Below are 14,644 nucleotides of genomic sequence, written 5' to 3'. Positions count from 1 at the left end.
TCATTTCGTTATAAGCGTGTATGTTACACAGGTGGTTTCCTGTAATTCATTAACAGTTATCTGGTTTCAGTTTTGTACCACACACATTAGCTACAAGAGATTGCAGTGTTTATGAAACCTATTAAACTACCACTACCTGATATGATATATATGAGCTATATATACTACCCATCAAAATTTTAGACTCACTATAGTCCGTTTGGCTCAAAATCGGACCGATGAATTGCAATCTAACTCGAAAACTACTAAACATATAATATTCAATGAAACACTGATCATAATCAAAACATCAGACCAACTCTGTGATTTTTTTGCAGATTTTATGTCCAAAAATATAAAAGTTGGTTAACAAACTATCATTAAAATTTTGACACAGTTCACTATTTGTTACGAGGGAGGACTGCAAAGTTATTGAATCATTTACCTGTGCTGTGCTGTCTCCATCCTTTCTCGCACACCTGGCTGTTCCTATCTTTGTACTCATCCCTCGTAACAAATAGTGACGAGTGAAAGTAAATGTAGCCACTTACTTCAGTCAACTGTTCTAAACTAGATTTTGCAAAATATTCCATATTTTTAAAGGTACTGTTTACACATGAACTGATGTATTGTAAAACAAATTCGTAACGTTAAAAGATTATTGCCATGAGTTCAACAAATGATAAAAATCAGTGAAAATTGGCGAATTTATAACAAAACTTTACACCAAAATGCAGCTGTTCGCATGCAAGATATTTGCACATGATCTTCAGCAATTTGATGCATGATCCTCGTGCAATTCATCTTGCAGTTGGTTCCTCCAAGTTAGTGGAGAAATTCTTCTTCGATGTATACACATCATACTGTGAGTGCTTTAAGTGAGTCTAAACTTTTGACGAGTAGTATACACCAGGAGACTGCCTCCATGATGTGTAGGATGGCGCTCATGCCGGAAGTACGTAAGGTCGGTGGTCCCGTCATACCAAAAGATCGGCATTAAAGGGATAAAACGAGGAGTGGTTGTCTCGAGTCAGTTTAATGCATCAGGTTATTGTATCAACGTTAACCTGGTATGGTACTTCAGTGGGCTCGTAAAAATGAACATTATTTTTTTACTCATTTCTAGTTGAGAATTGTTGCCTTCGACGCCACGGCGCCCGAAACACGCGGTACCGTGACCGTCACCATCAACGTGGTCCGAAACCCAAATAGACCGATGACGCCTCAAGCTCTGTACCGGGTCAATGTGTCCGAGGTGGCGAGCCTGGACGAGGTGCTATTTACTTTGGTCGCAACAGACCTGGACGGGGTGAGATTATCAGTTGTGTCAAAGTCAAATTGCCTGAAGCTGTCCATATTTTTTTGCCTGTTTCCCTGGTGTCTTCCGCCGTGATATTTGCTGGAATATTGCTCATTCACACACATATCATTGCATAACGTAAATACTGTCACTTGTGAAGTGAGTGAGTGAGTGAGTTTAGTTTTACGCCGCACTCAGCAATATTCCAGCTATATGGCGGCGGTCTGTAAATAATCGAGTCTGGACCAGACAATCCAGTGATCAACAGCATGAGCATCGATCTGCGCAATTGGGAACCGATGACATGTGTCAACCAAGTCAGCGAAACTGACCACCCGATCCCGTTAGTCGCCTCTTACGACAAGATAGTCGCCTTTTTATTGCAAGCACATGGGTTGCTGAAGACCTATTCTACCCCGGATCTTCACGGGTCCACTTGTGAAGTGTAGTGGTATGACGTGCATTTCTTGTAACCTTACATTAATTATGACAAAGTGATTACGTCATAATGGAATTGAGCTGATGCTAAATAAATGCAGTGGACAACTCTTGCACTATGCAAACATGCAATAATTCTTACACACAAAACTTTTATTAATGCATACAAGTCATATTTTACTAGACCTTCACAGGTTGATATCAAAATTCTTATATAACGTACACATATAGATTATTAAACAAATTGAAAATTATTTATTACACATTAAGCTTTTACTAATGAATGCATTCGTTAACAGGACGACCTGACATACCGGCTCAGTGGCGAAGATACCTACTTCAACATCAACGACACGGGCGACATCTACCCAACAAGAAGCCTGATTGGGCTCGGCGGCAACAGTTTTTTCGTACGTTTATTTACTGAAATTGAATCAAAACGTCACATTTTTGCCTAATCGACGAAAGACATACGGGGCAGATATGCATATAATTGTTACAAGCTGATGTCCAAACTGAAGCTCCGAGGTTATCCCAGACATTGGTTCTGACGGAATTACGAAGTTAGTCAACTCTCTCACAAAATCTATAATGAATCTGGAAATTAAATGAAAACAAACATTTTAGTTTGCCAGTTTACATAAATGCTACAAAAAGTGCTAAGTCAATAACTAAAAGGTAAAGGGCTAAGAATGAATGCGAGCGTACCTTCAGTTATGCAGAACATCTTAAATATCTGTAGTCTTTGAAGGATCTGTCGTCATGCTTGAATCTAGAAAATAGAGAAAACTGATATACAAATAGATACCCGACAAGCACATACACTAGTCAGGCTGGAAAAGAGCCCCTGGTGTTCTTATATATGCAGTACATATACAGCAAACATCCTTATATAAAACATCCCATCCAGAAACTTCCCGAATGATCGAGTCTGTCTTGAGCATCCAAACAACTGTAACATACATGAAAGCATAGAGGTTGGGTAGACGAGTCAATATGTTCACTTGTTCCGTATATGGTGGCATGGCCCTAATCAGCCACCATAGTTCCGAGACATGGTTTCGATTTCCAACATGGGTGCCCCTTATGAAGCTGTATAATATTTGGGTTAGCTATTGCTGAAAGTTTAAGGTGAATGGTGTCCTTCATCGTATTGCACATATCTGTATTTGTTCCAGTATACGGTGAGCATCACGGACAGCGGCCGACCGTCCAAGACAACAGAGGTGGGACTGACAGTCACTGTTTTGTCAGGTGTACCCGTCTTCTCAGCCACCCAGTATGACGTCACCATCAGAGACGATGCAGGTGCAGGGACGTCAGTGACCACAGTAACTGCTCAAACCCCACTACAGGTACATGTCAAACTCGTACTACATACCTCTTTACAACCAACGATCCACTGAAACTGTATTAATTAAATAACATTTGTGACGTCATTCCATTGTCTGCTCGCTCCATTACTTTTCAGGAATGGAGCGATGTGTACCAGCTTCAAATTAAAGACTTCATTTTGTCATTTTGACATATAACTTTGATAACAGAAATATTCCCAATACTTTGAATGTAATTTAAGTAGGGTTATATCCTCGTAACTCTCCATTCCTTAAAAACAATGTGCCTCGACCCCTCCGGGGCCTCGGCTGCATTATTTTTAAGGAATGGAGAGTTACTCGGACATTACCCTCTACGTAATGGGTGAATGCTACATCCAGTCAATAGTCAACTGCGATACAACCATATACATGTAATCCACGGTTCGCGATTACTACTAATATACTCATTTATATAGCGCTATCCATCTGACTCCATCCATCCTTGTTCACTGGACGCTGTAATCAGAACCTTATTATTATTACCCCGGATAACTCAAGCTGCCTGTGAGGCGCTAGAAGGTTAATAGTCACATGACTTATCTCACCGGGTACCCATTTTCTGCTGGGTGAATGGAGGCAATATTGAGCAAACTCACTCGCCTAAGGTGAGATCACATGTATCACATATGCTTCGTTGTGGGGCAGGACTGGGGTCCTAGAAACTCTCAGGAGTCAAGCTGCCAAACACGGTCACCCATCCAAGGACTCTCCGCGCCCAACGGTGCTTGACCTCAACCGATTTGTGACCTGAGCTCTAAGCACAGGACCACACACCACCACTACTAGCATGCGTAATTACCAACCACAGCACTCGGAGTACGATGACACGCAGTCAACTTGGTCACACACTGAATAAATGTGACACAAACACGTCCGTGGCTAAATCTCTGCTAAAAGCAGTTTCCGTTGTACCGTTCCGACTATATGGTGACATGCCATTATGGTGGACGGTGAAATAGTGTTGATAGAACTAAAGACATCCTGCCCCACTGGCGGCACCCGTCACAAACACATGCAAAGGCAAGTCAACTGTTCACTTGAAACATGGGAAACAAAATAGAGATCCTCAATTATCGACTTTGACGACACTTCTTGAGTACAAGGAACCGTCACGTCTCGGACTCCAGGCACAAAAATGGTCGCACCCCATCCTAATGTTGTAGTAATTGAGCTTTGGTTTTACACCGCTCTTAGCAATATTCCAGCAATATCAAGGCGGGGGGACAGCAGAAATGGGATTCACACATTGTACCCTTGTGGGAAATCGAACCCGGGTCTTTGGTGTGACGAGCGAACGCTTTAACCAGTAGGCTACCCCACCGCTCCCAATGATGTAGTTAATCATCCTTGTTTGTTTGTAACTGTCCGTAGTAAGGTGCAAGTCATCTCACTTGCGAGCACATTACCAGGCGCTGCCCCACGGTTTTCGTGCAAGTCGGGCCCCATATGGAGTTGATTAATATGTCATGATTGCTGCTGTAGAGGAGAGGTTTACTATGTTTTATTTACACTAGGGACGAGTCACGTACGATGTGGGTGGATATGGACTGGCGCCGGTGTTCTTTGAAGTGGACAAGGTAACGGGGTTAGTGACCGTCGCCCGTAATCTGAAGCAAGGAACAGATAGCCTTTACACTGTAAGTATTGATCAATAAATTTTTACAAAAACAAAACCGCCATTGTGTAACACCTTGTGGAACAGTTTATCTTGTCCTGTGCTCTAAATGACTTCGTGCTGAGGTCTACAAGACACCAGAAACGGTCATCATTCGCATTTTTCACCATTCGCATTATAATTTTGCGGATCCAGTACACATCAGGGGTAGGTAACTCTAATGTACATTTTCAAGCTCCTGTGCAATCCAATCAGGATGCACCCATACCGCTTACACATTGTAACAGAACTGGGAGGGGCTTTTGAACTCTTTTGTGGCTTAAGTTTGTTGAAACAGAAATGGTATTGTTTAAGAAGCGAAAACTGTTCCGAACACTGAAATCCTAACATGTGCCATTTATTTGCAAGATGGTCTGTTTAAATCGTACTTCTCGGAAATCCATTGCCCATTCCCTTTCATTATCCTCTCGTATAAAAACTGTCACATGAATAAGTCGACAAAAAAAGCATTTCCAAAAACATAAGTAATCTCGACAAAAAGATGAGTCCATTGTTCGCAGTTGACGCTATCATAAATACCTGTCGTGTCCTCTGCAAACTCATCACACTTCCGTTTCAGCTGACAGTGCTCGCATACGATGGTGATTATACAAACTACTACAGTGCCGCCAACGTCACCATGAGAGTTTTGAGGAACATCAACTCCCCACTCTTCGTCAGCCCTACATACCAAGCTAGCATAGAAGACGGTATGGAGCTTGGAGCTGTGGTCACGTCATCAATATCTGCCACGGATGATGACGGGGTAGGCAGTTCTCATCACGTGGCTGTGTGTTTGTTTAATTTAATATAGTACAGCTTTCACGTGAGCTCAAATTTGCTATGAAAAAGTGTTTTTCAAGGGCAAGTAAACGTTTTTGAAAGCCCTAGAGCAAAATGTTAATCAATTGGATACCCCCGATGCCCTGTCAGTGAGTGAGTGAGTTCAGTTTTACGCCGCTTTTAGCAACATTCCAGCAATATCGAGGCGGGGGACACCAGAAATGGGCTTCACACATTGTACCCATGTGGGGAATCGAACACCCGCCCCCGATACCCTGTCAAAATGTATGTGGAATTATAGATCACACAATATCTTAGTCGTGAATCCACACACTGTTGGTGAGGTTTAGCGCTGCATTGATGAGTATGTTGTGGAATCTACCCATGAGTGACGCATGTTGTGTGTTAGTATTAGTTTATTGTTTTACCCCGCACGCTGCCATACTCCCCCGAGTACAGCGTAGACTACACTGGTGAAACGTGAAGTTGGAAGTACACTTTCGTAGAAATTCTAGAAGTGCATTTTAGGGTGGGTCCGTTGATATATGTCAAAGCCATATGACGACAGTGTTGGGAGTTGGTTAAAATCTCATAATTGATGATTAGTTCATTACCACCGATCAATCATCGAAAATAATTGCCTAGCGTCATTTATGAAATTTGTTAATGCACAAATTAATAAGGAAAAAAACATGTAGTTATTTTGGGGTGTTTTTGCTAAATTTCACATCTTTAAAGGATGACTAGTATGTTAGGAACATAAATGTCTTGGTGTCTTTAAGATAAATTCAATCATTACTTGGAACGAGCTTGTAGTGCTTATGAAATGACAGACAAAACCAACCCTGTGAAAAATATTGTTGATGAAAACAAGTGTTCCAGAATTGTTTGTGTTCGATTATGAAAAAAACATTAGTCACTGCGACGTATCTTCGATTATTTCAATTAATCGGACCACCACTAGTAAGTAACGGAGTCTGAACCAGACAATCCCGTGACCTGGTCAAAATGGTAACATCACGTAATACAGTTTACATTATCCCTATTGTGAAGCAATGACCGTGCGAACAAAAACAAAACTAACCTGACAATAATGTACTAGACTCACTCTCATTCCACTCATATATATATTAATATTTTCTTCACGTGGTAGATACTTGTTGCCGATACAGTAATCTGTTTCATTTTGCAGGACACTGTGACGTATTCCATTATCAGCACTGACGAGTGCAAAACACTTCTGGCTATAGACCCAACCTCAGGGATAATCCGACTGCGTCGTCTACCTACAACAAGCGTCACCAGTCTCAGTGTATAGAACCTTAATTTATCTATTTTATTTCAAATGTATACCTATTAAGAATCATTGTAAAATTCGTTAGCAATAGTGATTCGTCAAAAGAAAAGCAAACAGCCCTTGTCAAATGTGTCCTAAAAGAGTAAATGGACTTAGGAGTCCAATTACCTTTTTACCTGACATGCCAGTAGAAGCCATTTTCCGGAAATGACGTAATTATGATTTGTTCATTTTAACTCACCTTCGAATGTGGTCCCTGTTTGGTAACTTCATGGCGAATAGTGTCTGATTTGAGCTCACGTTCTCATTGTGTTATTGGTGTTCCAGTGCAGAATCCAAGCGTCAGATAACAGCTACTACCTCGTTAAGACGACCAGCGTGGTGCTTGACGTAACGGTTAACCAGGGACAGTACCCAGTCTTTAACCAGGTGTCCTACAGAACCAGTTTAACAGAACAGGCACCTGTTTCGTCTGTTGTCTTTACAGTCACAGCCAGTAAACAAAACCTAGCTGTAAGTTCATAGTACCTTCAAAGCTACATGTACGTGGTAAGCGGAGATCTCTGTTATGTCCTTCCATATATGACCTTGTATTATCAAAAGGATGGCACTTGTGTTACACTTGAATTAATTTTGATTTTATCTTATCTTACTTTAACTTATTAATATCTATATCTTTATAAACAAATAAGGATGACATCGTATCCCTCTTATTTCGTACTTATCTCACGGTACAATTTTTTAATAAGATATGGTAATACTGTATCATCTTTGTATCTACTCATAATATTGTATCCCCTTTGTATCTTGCCCATAATATTGTGTCACCGTTGTCTGTACTCATGACATTGTATCACCTACATGTATGTATCCTACTTATAAAATTGTATCACCATCTACACAACATTGTATCCCCTTTGTATTCTACCCATGACATTGTGTCACCTCTGTATCCTGCTCTTATTACCGTCTTTGTATCCACTCATAATATTGTATCATCTCTCTGTCAGTGAATAAATTGTTGTTCCTTTTTCTGTGATAGGGTACGATGATGTACGAACTCATCGGCGTCTACCCGGCTCCCAGCTTCTTCATGGTCAACAGCACTACCGGCGACGTCAGCATCAAGTCCGACTTGAAGACTGATGCGGCAGGAACAGCGCAGTACGATGTGAGTCCACCAAACACATGTCTGTATAGTGATATAATGGCTCTTGTTCTGTCCTGGTTTATTGATATTTTTGCAGTGAAACCAAAACACTTTACAATCTGAATAATCAGAAAATTATTTTCATAGAATTAGTTCATCCTACAGTTTTTACAGTTCAGGCTTTATTTTTGTTTCGGGGGTGGTGGGGTAGCCTAATGGTTAAAGCGTTCGCTCGTTACGCCGACGACTCGGGTACGATTCCAGACAGGGGTACAATGTGTGTGTGGTGTCCCCGCCGTGATATTGCTGGAATATTGCTAAAAGTGGCATAAAACTAATCTCTGTCACTCAATGTTCTTTTTTTCGATTTCGGAGCAAAGAGTGAGTGAGCTAGAAAATATTGTATTATACCACATTGTCAGTTTTGCAGCTTTACACAAAGAATTTACATAAACATTCTTGGTCCACTGCCCTCCATTTGCATTTTTGATGAAATATTCTCAGGCAATTTGAAAAACTGATAACATAAATAAGATGCAATCAACGTCAACGCCAGAGACTAACCAGGCTCAATTATCAGCCGAACGAGATTCAATGATTTGTAATAGCAAAATAACAATGAACACCATATGAATGTGTAGCGACCAAAGATTTTAATCATGTCCTGTTTATATAATATATTCGTCTGTAGTCATGTTTTGCCCCTTGTTGAACCCCTGTATATTTCCCCAGCTGAAACTAGTCGCCTACGACTCCAGCAACCCGTCACGCCAGGCTACAGCTGACGGCACCGTCACGGTCACACGCAACGTCTTCGGTCCTGTATTCACATCGAATTCACTGCAGACTAAAGTCGACTTCGACGTTGACATTGACACGTGGTGTTTCCCCATCAACGTCACCGACAGGGACAGCGTAAGTACCAAACTCACATGCTATATGACGTGTCTAAGACTATAAAACCTTTATCATCACTTTCATTGTTGTGAGACTCTTGTTCGGTCAAGTATACAGTCAATCATATACTCATGCCAATAATGGCTGTCACCCCCTTCAATTTTTTCATTGGAGAGGGTGTGGGGGTTGTGGGTGGGGTTGGGGTTGGGAGGGGTGACAACCATTATTGGCATGAGTATATATTTAGTAAGTAAAAAGATTTACTGCTGAGAGCAGTAATTATGAAATTTGAAAATTGTTTGATCGGCACTATAGAAGTTGGTAAGTCAAAAATGAAGCATACAACTTTATGGATGACAATTTCTTGCTTTTTGCATAGAATGACGTTTCGATGTAGATTCTTACATCGTTATCAAGCTTACATCGAAACGCCCTATGTAATAAACAAGAAATTGTCATGCATAAAGTTGTATGTTTCATTATTGTAGAATATGTATTTCAGGTTTTGTCAAGGCGGTATATAATTTCATGGTATAATTGTGAAGATCCGTCATACTTGGTCTTCATCAACATTGATGTTATGGGCGACTAACGGGATTAGGTGATAGAGTGTGGACCACACAATGTAGTGATTGCCATCAACAGCACCAATCTGCGCGATTGGGATACAGTGACTTGCATCAGTCTGACCACCCGATCCTGTTAGTCGCCTTGTTTGTCAAGCATGGGTTACTGAAGACCTTCTTTGTCGGATTGTAAATGCTATTTGTAATGAGGCTGTATGCCGAGGTTACTGTGTTCTAACGAGGAGTCTCGGATTGTAAATGCTATTTGTAATGAGGCTGTATGCCGAGGTTACCGTGTTCTAACGAGGAGTCTCGGATTGTAAATGCTATTTGTAATGAGGCTGTGTGCCGAGGTTACTGTGTTCTAACGATGAGTCTCGGATTGTAAATGCTATTTGTAATGAGGCTGTGTGCCGAGGTTACTGTGTTCTAACGAGGAGTCTCGGATTGTAAATGCTATTTGTAATGAGGCTGTGTGCCGAGGTTACTGTGTTCTAACGAGGAGTCTCGGATTGTAAATGCTATTTGTAATGAGGCTGTATGCCGAGGTTACTGTGTTCTAACGAGGAGTCTCGGATTGTAAATGCTATTTGTAATGAGGCTGTATGCCGAGGTTACTGTGTTCTAACGAGGAGTCTTGGATTGTAAATGCTATTTGTAATGAGGCTGTATGCCGAGGTTACTGTGTTCTAACGAGGAGTCTCGGATTGTAAATGCTATTTGTAATGAGGCTGTATGCCGAGGTTACCGTGTTCTAACGAGGAGTCTCGGATTGTAAATGCTATTTGTAATGAGGCTGTGTGCCGAGGTTACCGTGTTCTAACGAGGAGTCTCGGATTGTAAATGCTATTTGTAATGAGGCTGTGTGCCGAGGTTACCGTGTTCTAACGAGGAGTCTCGGATTGTAAATGCTATTTGTAGTGAGGCTGTATGCCGAGGTTACTGTGTTCTAACGATGAGTCTCGGATTGTAAATGCTATTTGTAATGCGGCTGTATGCCGAGGTTACCGTGTTCTAACGATGAGTCTCGGATTGTAAATGCTATTTGCAATGAGGCTGTATGCCGAGGTTACTGTGTTCTAACGAGGAGTCTCGGATTGTAAATGCTATTTGTAATGAGGCTGTATGCCGAGGTTACTGTGTTCTAACGAGGAGTCTCGGATTGTAAATGCTATTTGTAATGAGGCTGTGTGCCGAGGTTACTGTGTTCTAACGAGGAGTCTCGGATTGTAAATGCTATTTGTGTTCTAACGAGGAGTCTCGGATTGTAAATGCTATTTGTAATGAGGCTGTGTGCCGAGGTTACTGTGTTCTAACGAGGAGTCTCGGATTGTAAATGCTATTTGTAATGAGGCTGTGTGCCGAGGTTACTGTGTTCTAACGATGAGTCTCGCATTCCAGGATGTCGTCACGTGTTCATTCAGCGGTCAGACATCAGCATCCTCCGACTTCTTTACCATAGATCCCCGAACCTGTGTGGTGACCATGAAACAGCCTCTGACAGCCGACGACGCCACCCAGGACAGCTTCAGGGTATGGAGTCTTAGTCATAGTGTTTAACCCGAGCACGTATCTAGCTGGATGTAAACATATAGCAACATTCACAGTCATGTTTGTTAGATTGTTGTTTAACGCCGCAAGCACCAATACTATCGCCGTACGTGGGCAGTCTGAACCAGACAATCAAGTGACTCGTATCATTAGCATCTATCTACGCAAATAGCCAAGTCACCGAACCAGGCCTGATCACCCGACTAGTGTTGGGAATTGGTTAAAATCTCATAATTGATGATTAGTTCATCACCACCGATCAATCATCGAAAATAATTGGTTAGCGTCATTTATGAAATTTGTTAATGCACAAATTGATAAGGAAAAAACATGTAGTTATTTTTGGGTGTTTTGGCTAAATTTCACATCTTTAAAGGATGACTAGTATGTTAGGAACATAAATTTCTTGGTGTCTTTAAGATAAATTTAATCATGACTTGGAACGAGCTTGTAATGCTTATGAAATGACAGACAAAACCAACCCTGTGAAAAATATTGTTGATGAAAACAAGTGTTCCAGAATTGTTTGTGTTCGATTATGAAAAAACATGATCGATTGCTTGGTCGTTTAGTCACTGCGACCAATCTTCGATTATTTCAATTAATCGGACCACCACTACACCCGACCCCTTTATCGCCTCCTAGACAAGCATGAACTGATCTGTCCCGGATCGCCACCAGTGTTGGCAGTTAGGACACCTGCAACACAAATATATATTGCTGATTGCCATACCCATACAACCTTCTATCAGCGTTAATGAGTATACAAAGTACAATCCCTCCATAAACAGAATCTCAGTAGGCAACCACTGGAGACCGGATCGGCAGAGGCGTTAAATATTTGCTGTGCAGAAACCTTTGATCATGAGTATGAATTTCGGACTTGACCAGAACCGTACTCACTGGTTTATCTGACTGACTGACTGAATTTGGTTTTACGCCGCTTTTAGCAATATTCCAGCAACATCACGGCGGGGGACACCAGAAATGGGCTTCACAAATTGTACCCATGTGGGGATTCGAACCCGGGTCTTCGGCGTGACGAGCCAACGCTTTAACCACTGAGCTACCCCACCGCCCCCACTGGTTTATCCAAAGACGTCAATGACCTATACTGCTTGGGGTTTCCTCTCACTTTCTCAGTTGCAATGCTGTTAAATCCACCTCACTCACTCACTATTCGATATCGCGAGGGAAGGTTTCAAGATTCATATGACTGATGATTATTTTCAGATGATGATTCGGGCCACCGATGACGGACGTATACCCAGGACGACCACCACGATCTTAACTGTCCATGTTGTCCGTGATGGTTCGAGTCCAAGGATTGTCAATCTGCCCACGTCCGTCAACAAGCAGGACACGGCTGCTGTGGGCAGTCCAGTGTACACTGTCCAGGTCTCGGACCCCGATCTGCAGGTAACATGGCACACCTTGGAGAAATAACGCGCACACATGGCGAACAGTCTTGGATCTGCCTGATTATGTCTGTGGCTTACCATTGAGTGGCTCTAGATAATTTGATGTTTAGATAATTTGCTATTATCATTGCCGTTATTCTGTGTAAGAAAAATTAAGTAGCACAATTATGTGTAAACTCTTTGGTCTATGCCCTGTACCATATTATGACGGAGTGCTTAGAAAACGGGTCCCTTTATCTGTGTAGATTTCAAGAATTTCCTATTTTCTTCACTTTTTATTTCTGTAAAGTTGAGTTTTCCTACTTCAATCGATAATGCCTTTAGGCAGTATGGCTATGCCAATTTCAGTCGATTTCTGATGTGTATAAGCTTTACGTTTGGGTATTTTCTTGTTTATTCTCATTTGACGTATTATCGTCGTGAAAACTGTTCTGTGCACTGGTGATTACAGTGTAGTAATCCTATGAACGATATCTTCAAGTGCAGCCCTCATAGGGTATTGGGTAAATCTCTTGTCGTCTCCACAATATAACAACAATTTAGACATCTCTCATAAAATTAATTGACAAATGAGCACTTATTTAATTAAAATGATTTTTCGACTTGCAGGGTGTTCTAAGATGTGACATCATCGGCGACGGATTGTCCATCGCCCTCTTTCAAATCGACAACCGTAATCAAATAACACTGAGGACTTCGTTGACAGTCGATAGCCGCAATGCCATATTCTATGTTGTAAGTACTGTCAGATCTCCACAGGGATCCCACCAAGAGTTAGTCCCCAACAAGCAATGCTTTCTGTGCAAGGTGACTGCATAGTTCCTGTGGTTCCGTGACTCGGTTCATGTACGTGTCATCTCATCCGAGGCCATCCTCGATAACCTCCAGGGTATACGTTACGAGCACTCTCCACTATACCCTGGATGCTTCCACGGCTTGGGGCGATGATTTTATTACCTCCCCTGGCTGGCTCCGCATTCTCACAGTAGCCAATCAGCTAAGCCGCCGTTACAACCGAGCTTGCCAAGTCACAGAATAGCGGTTACAGAAAGGTTTGTTCCAGTGCCACTCAGATGGAAATAATAAAGACAAATGCACAGATCTGAAACTTTAAAAGAATATAAAAGAACTCCTTCTACTTCTTTCAGTCCTCTGCATCAATTGTGTTGCATTTAAACGGTTAGATAATTTAAGACGATAGTGAGTAGTGATTGGTACGCTCAACTTCCCAACACCTGACTGGATAAGAACCAGCCAAGGGGAGGTAATAAAATCCGCCCCCAACCCAATCCAACCCAATATACCCTGGAGATTATCGAGGATGATCCGAGGCTCGCTGACTTAGTTGACAAATGTCATCGTATCCCAATTGCGTAGATCGATGCTCATGCTGTTGATAACTAGAATGTCTGGTCCAAACTCGAATATTTACAGACCACCGCCCTATAGCTGGAATATTGCTGATTGCGGTGTTAAACATCAATCAGTCAATCAATGTCATTCGACGGCATGGATAGTTGTCTATGATTGTGATATAATGGAACAAGGTTAAGAACAGCATTAAACCCAACTCACCTGCTCAGTAGGATTAATCAACTAAAGCGCCATGCGCCCATGGTGTAATGCAGGCTGGCAGACCCATTTTGGTGCCAGGGATTCAGGAGTCTTATGAGGGTATGAATACACAATGCCATTTCTTATATTTGGGATTTGACTTTCTCGGTGAAATACAGATTTAATACTTTTGTTGGGTTGAGTCCCATTAGCATCGGCTGAGCGGGTTAGACGGCTGACTTTGTGTGCTGGTAATTAGGCGCCTCACGTGGGTTCGAATCCCGGATGGGAATCAACCAACTAAAGTACTAGAATCTGTGCTTTAATGAGAAAGTGTGCTCCCAAATATATCATGTTTTCATATTATGTGGGATTTCTTTATATATTTCACTTTTGCGATTTCTTGTCAGAACTTTAACATATAATCTTCAGTCACAAAATAGATGAGACTCGGAACTCAGGGGAGGGAGCACCCTCAGAACCGGTGATGGAGCCTTATGTGCATTGTATCATATGGATGGATCGCCGAAGCACATATTTAATAGGAAATAGACATATGCTTTTGTTCGATCCACTTTACTTGTCAAGTCTGATCTAGCCTCGGCTTTGCGCATTTGGTAAATCCATACATAATCGGGTTGATTACGATTTAAAACACTGTATACTTCACCACAACTT

The 14,644-nt window shown here is 41.7% G+C and overlaps 1 protein-coding gene across 1 annotated transcript in view; it reads left to right on the top strand.

Annotated features, from left to right (window-relative positions):
• The window catches only part of LOC124270629 (protocadherin Fat 4-like), an 84,850-nt gene that overhangs the window by 59,659 nt on the left and 10,547 nt on the right, over positions 1–14,644 (top strand). Inside the window, exons 54-65 of the mRNA XM_046705665.1 lie at positions 1,106–1,288; positions 2,017–2,127; positions 2,896–3,072; positions 4,608–4,730; positions 5,328–5,513; positions 6,723–6,842; positions 7,155–7,340; positions 7,870–7,998; positions 8,710–8,892; positions 10,842–10,973; positions 12,225–12,410; positions 13,022–13,147. Of these exons, the coding sequence (XP_046561621.1) occupies positions 1,106–1,288; positions 2,017–2,127; positions 2,896–3,072; positions 4,608–4,730; positions 5,328–5,513; positions 6,723–6,842; positions 7,155–7,340; positions 7,870–7,998; positions 8,710–8,892; positions 10,842–10,973; positions 12,225–12,410; positions 13,022–13,147 (1,842 nt within the window). The remainder of the gene's footprint in view (positions 1–1,105; positions 1,289–2,016; positions 2,128–2,895; positions 3,073–4,607; positions 4,731–5,327; positions 5,514–6,722; positions 6,843–7,154; positions 7,341–7,869; positions 7,999–8,709; positions 8,893–10,841; positions 10,974–12,224; positions 12,411–13,021; positions 13,148–14,644) is intronic.

Source organism: Haliotis rubra, unplaced genomic scaffold (genome assembly GCF_003918875.1).
Source record: "Haliotis rubra isolate DU_JTF1 unplaced genomic scaffold, ASM391887v1 Scf153, whole genome shotgun sequence".
Taxonomy (NCBI): Eukaryota; Metazoa; Mollusca; class Gastropoda; order Lepetellida; family Haliotidae; genus Haliotis; species Haliotis rubra.
Note: the sequence above shows the minus strand (reverse complement) of the source record. Positions and strands in the feature narration are given on the sequence as shown.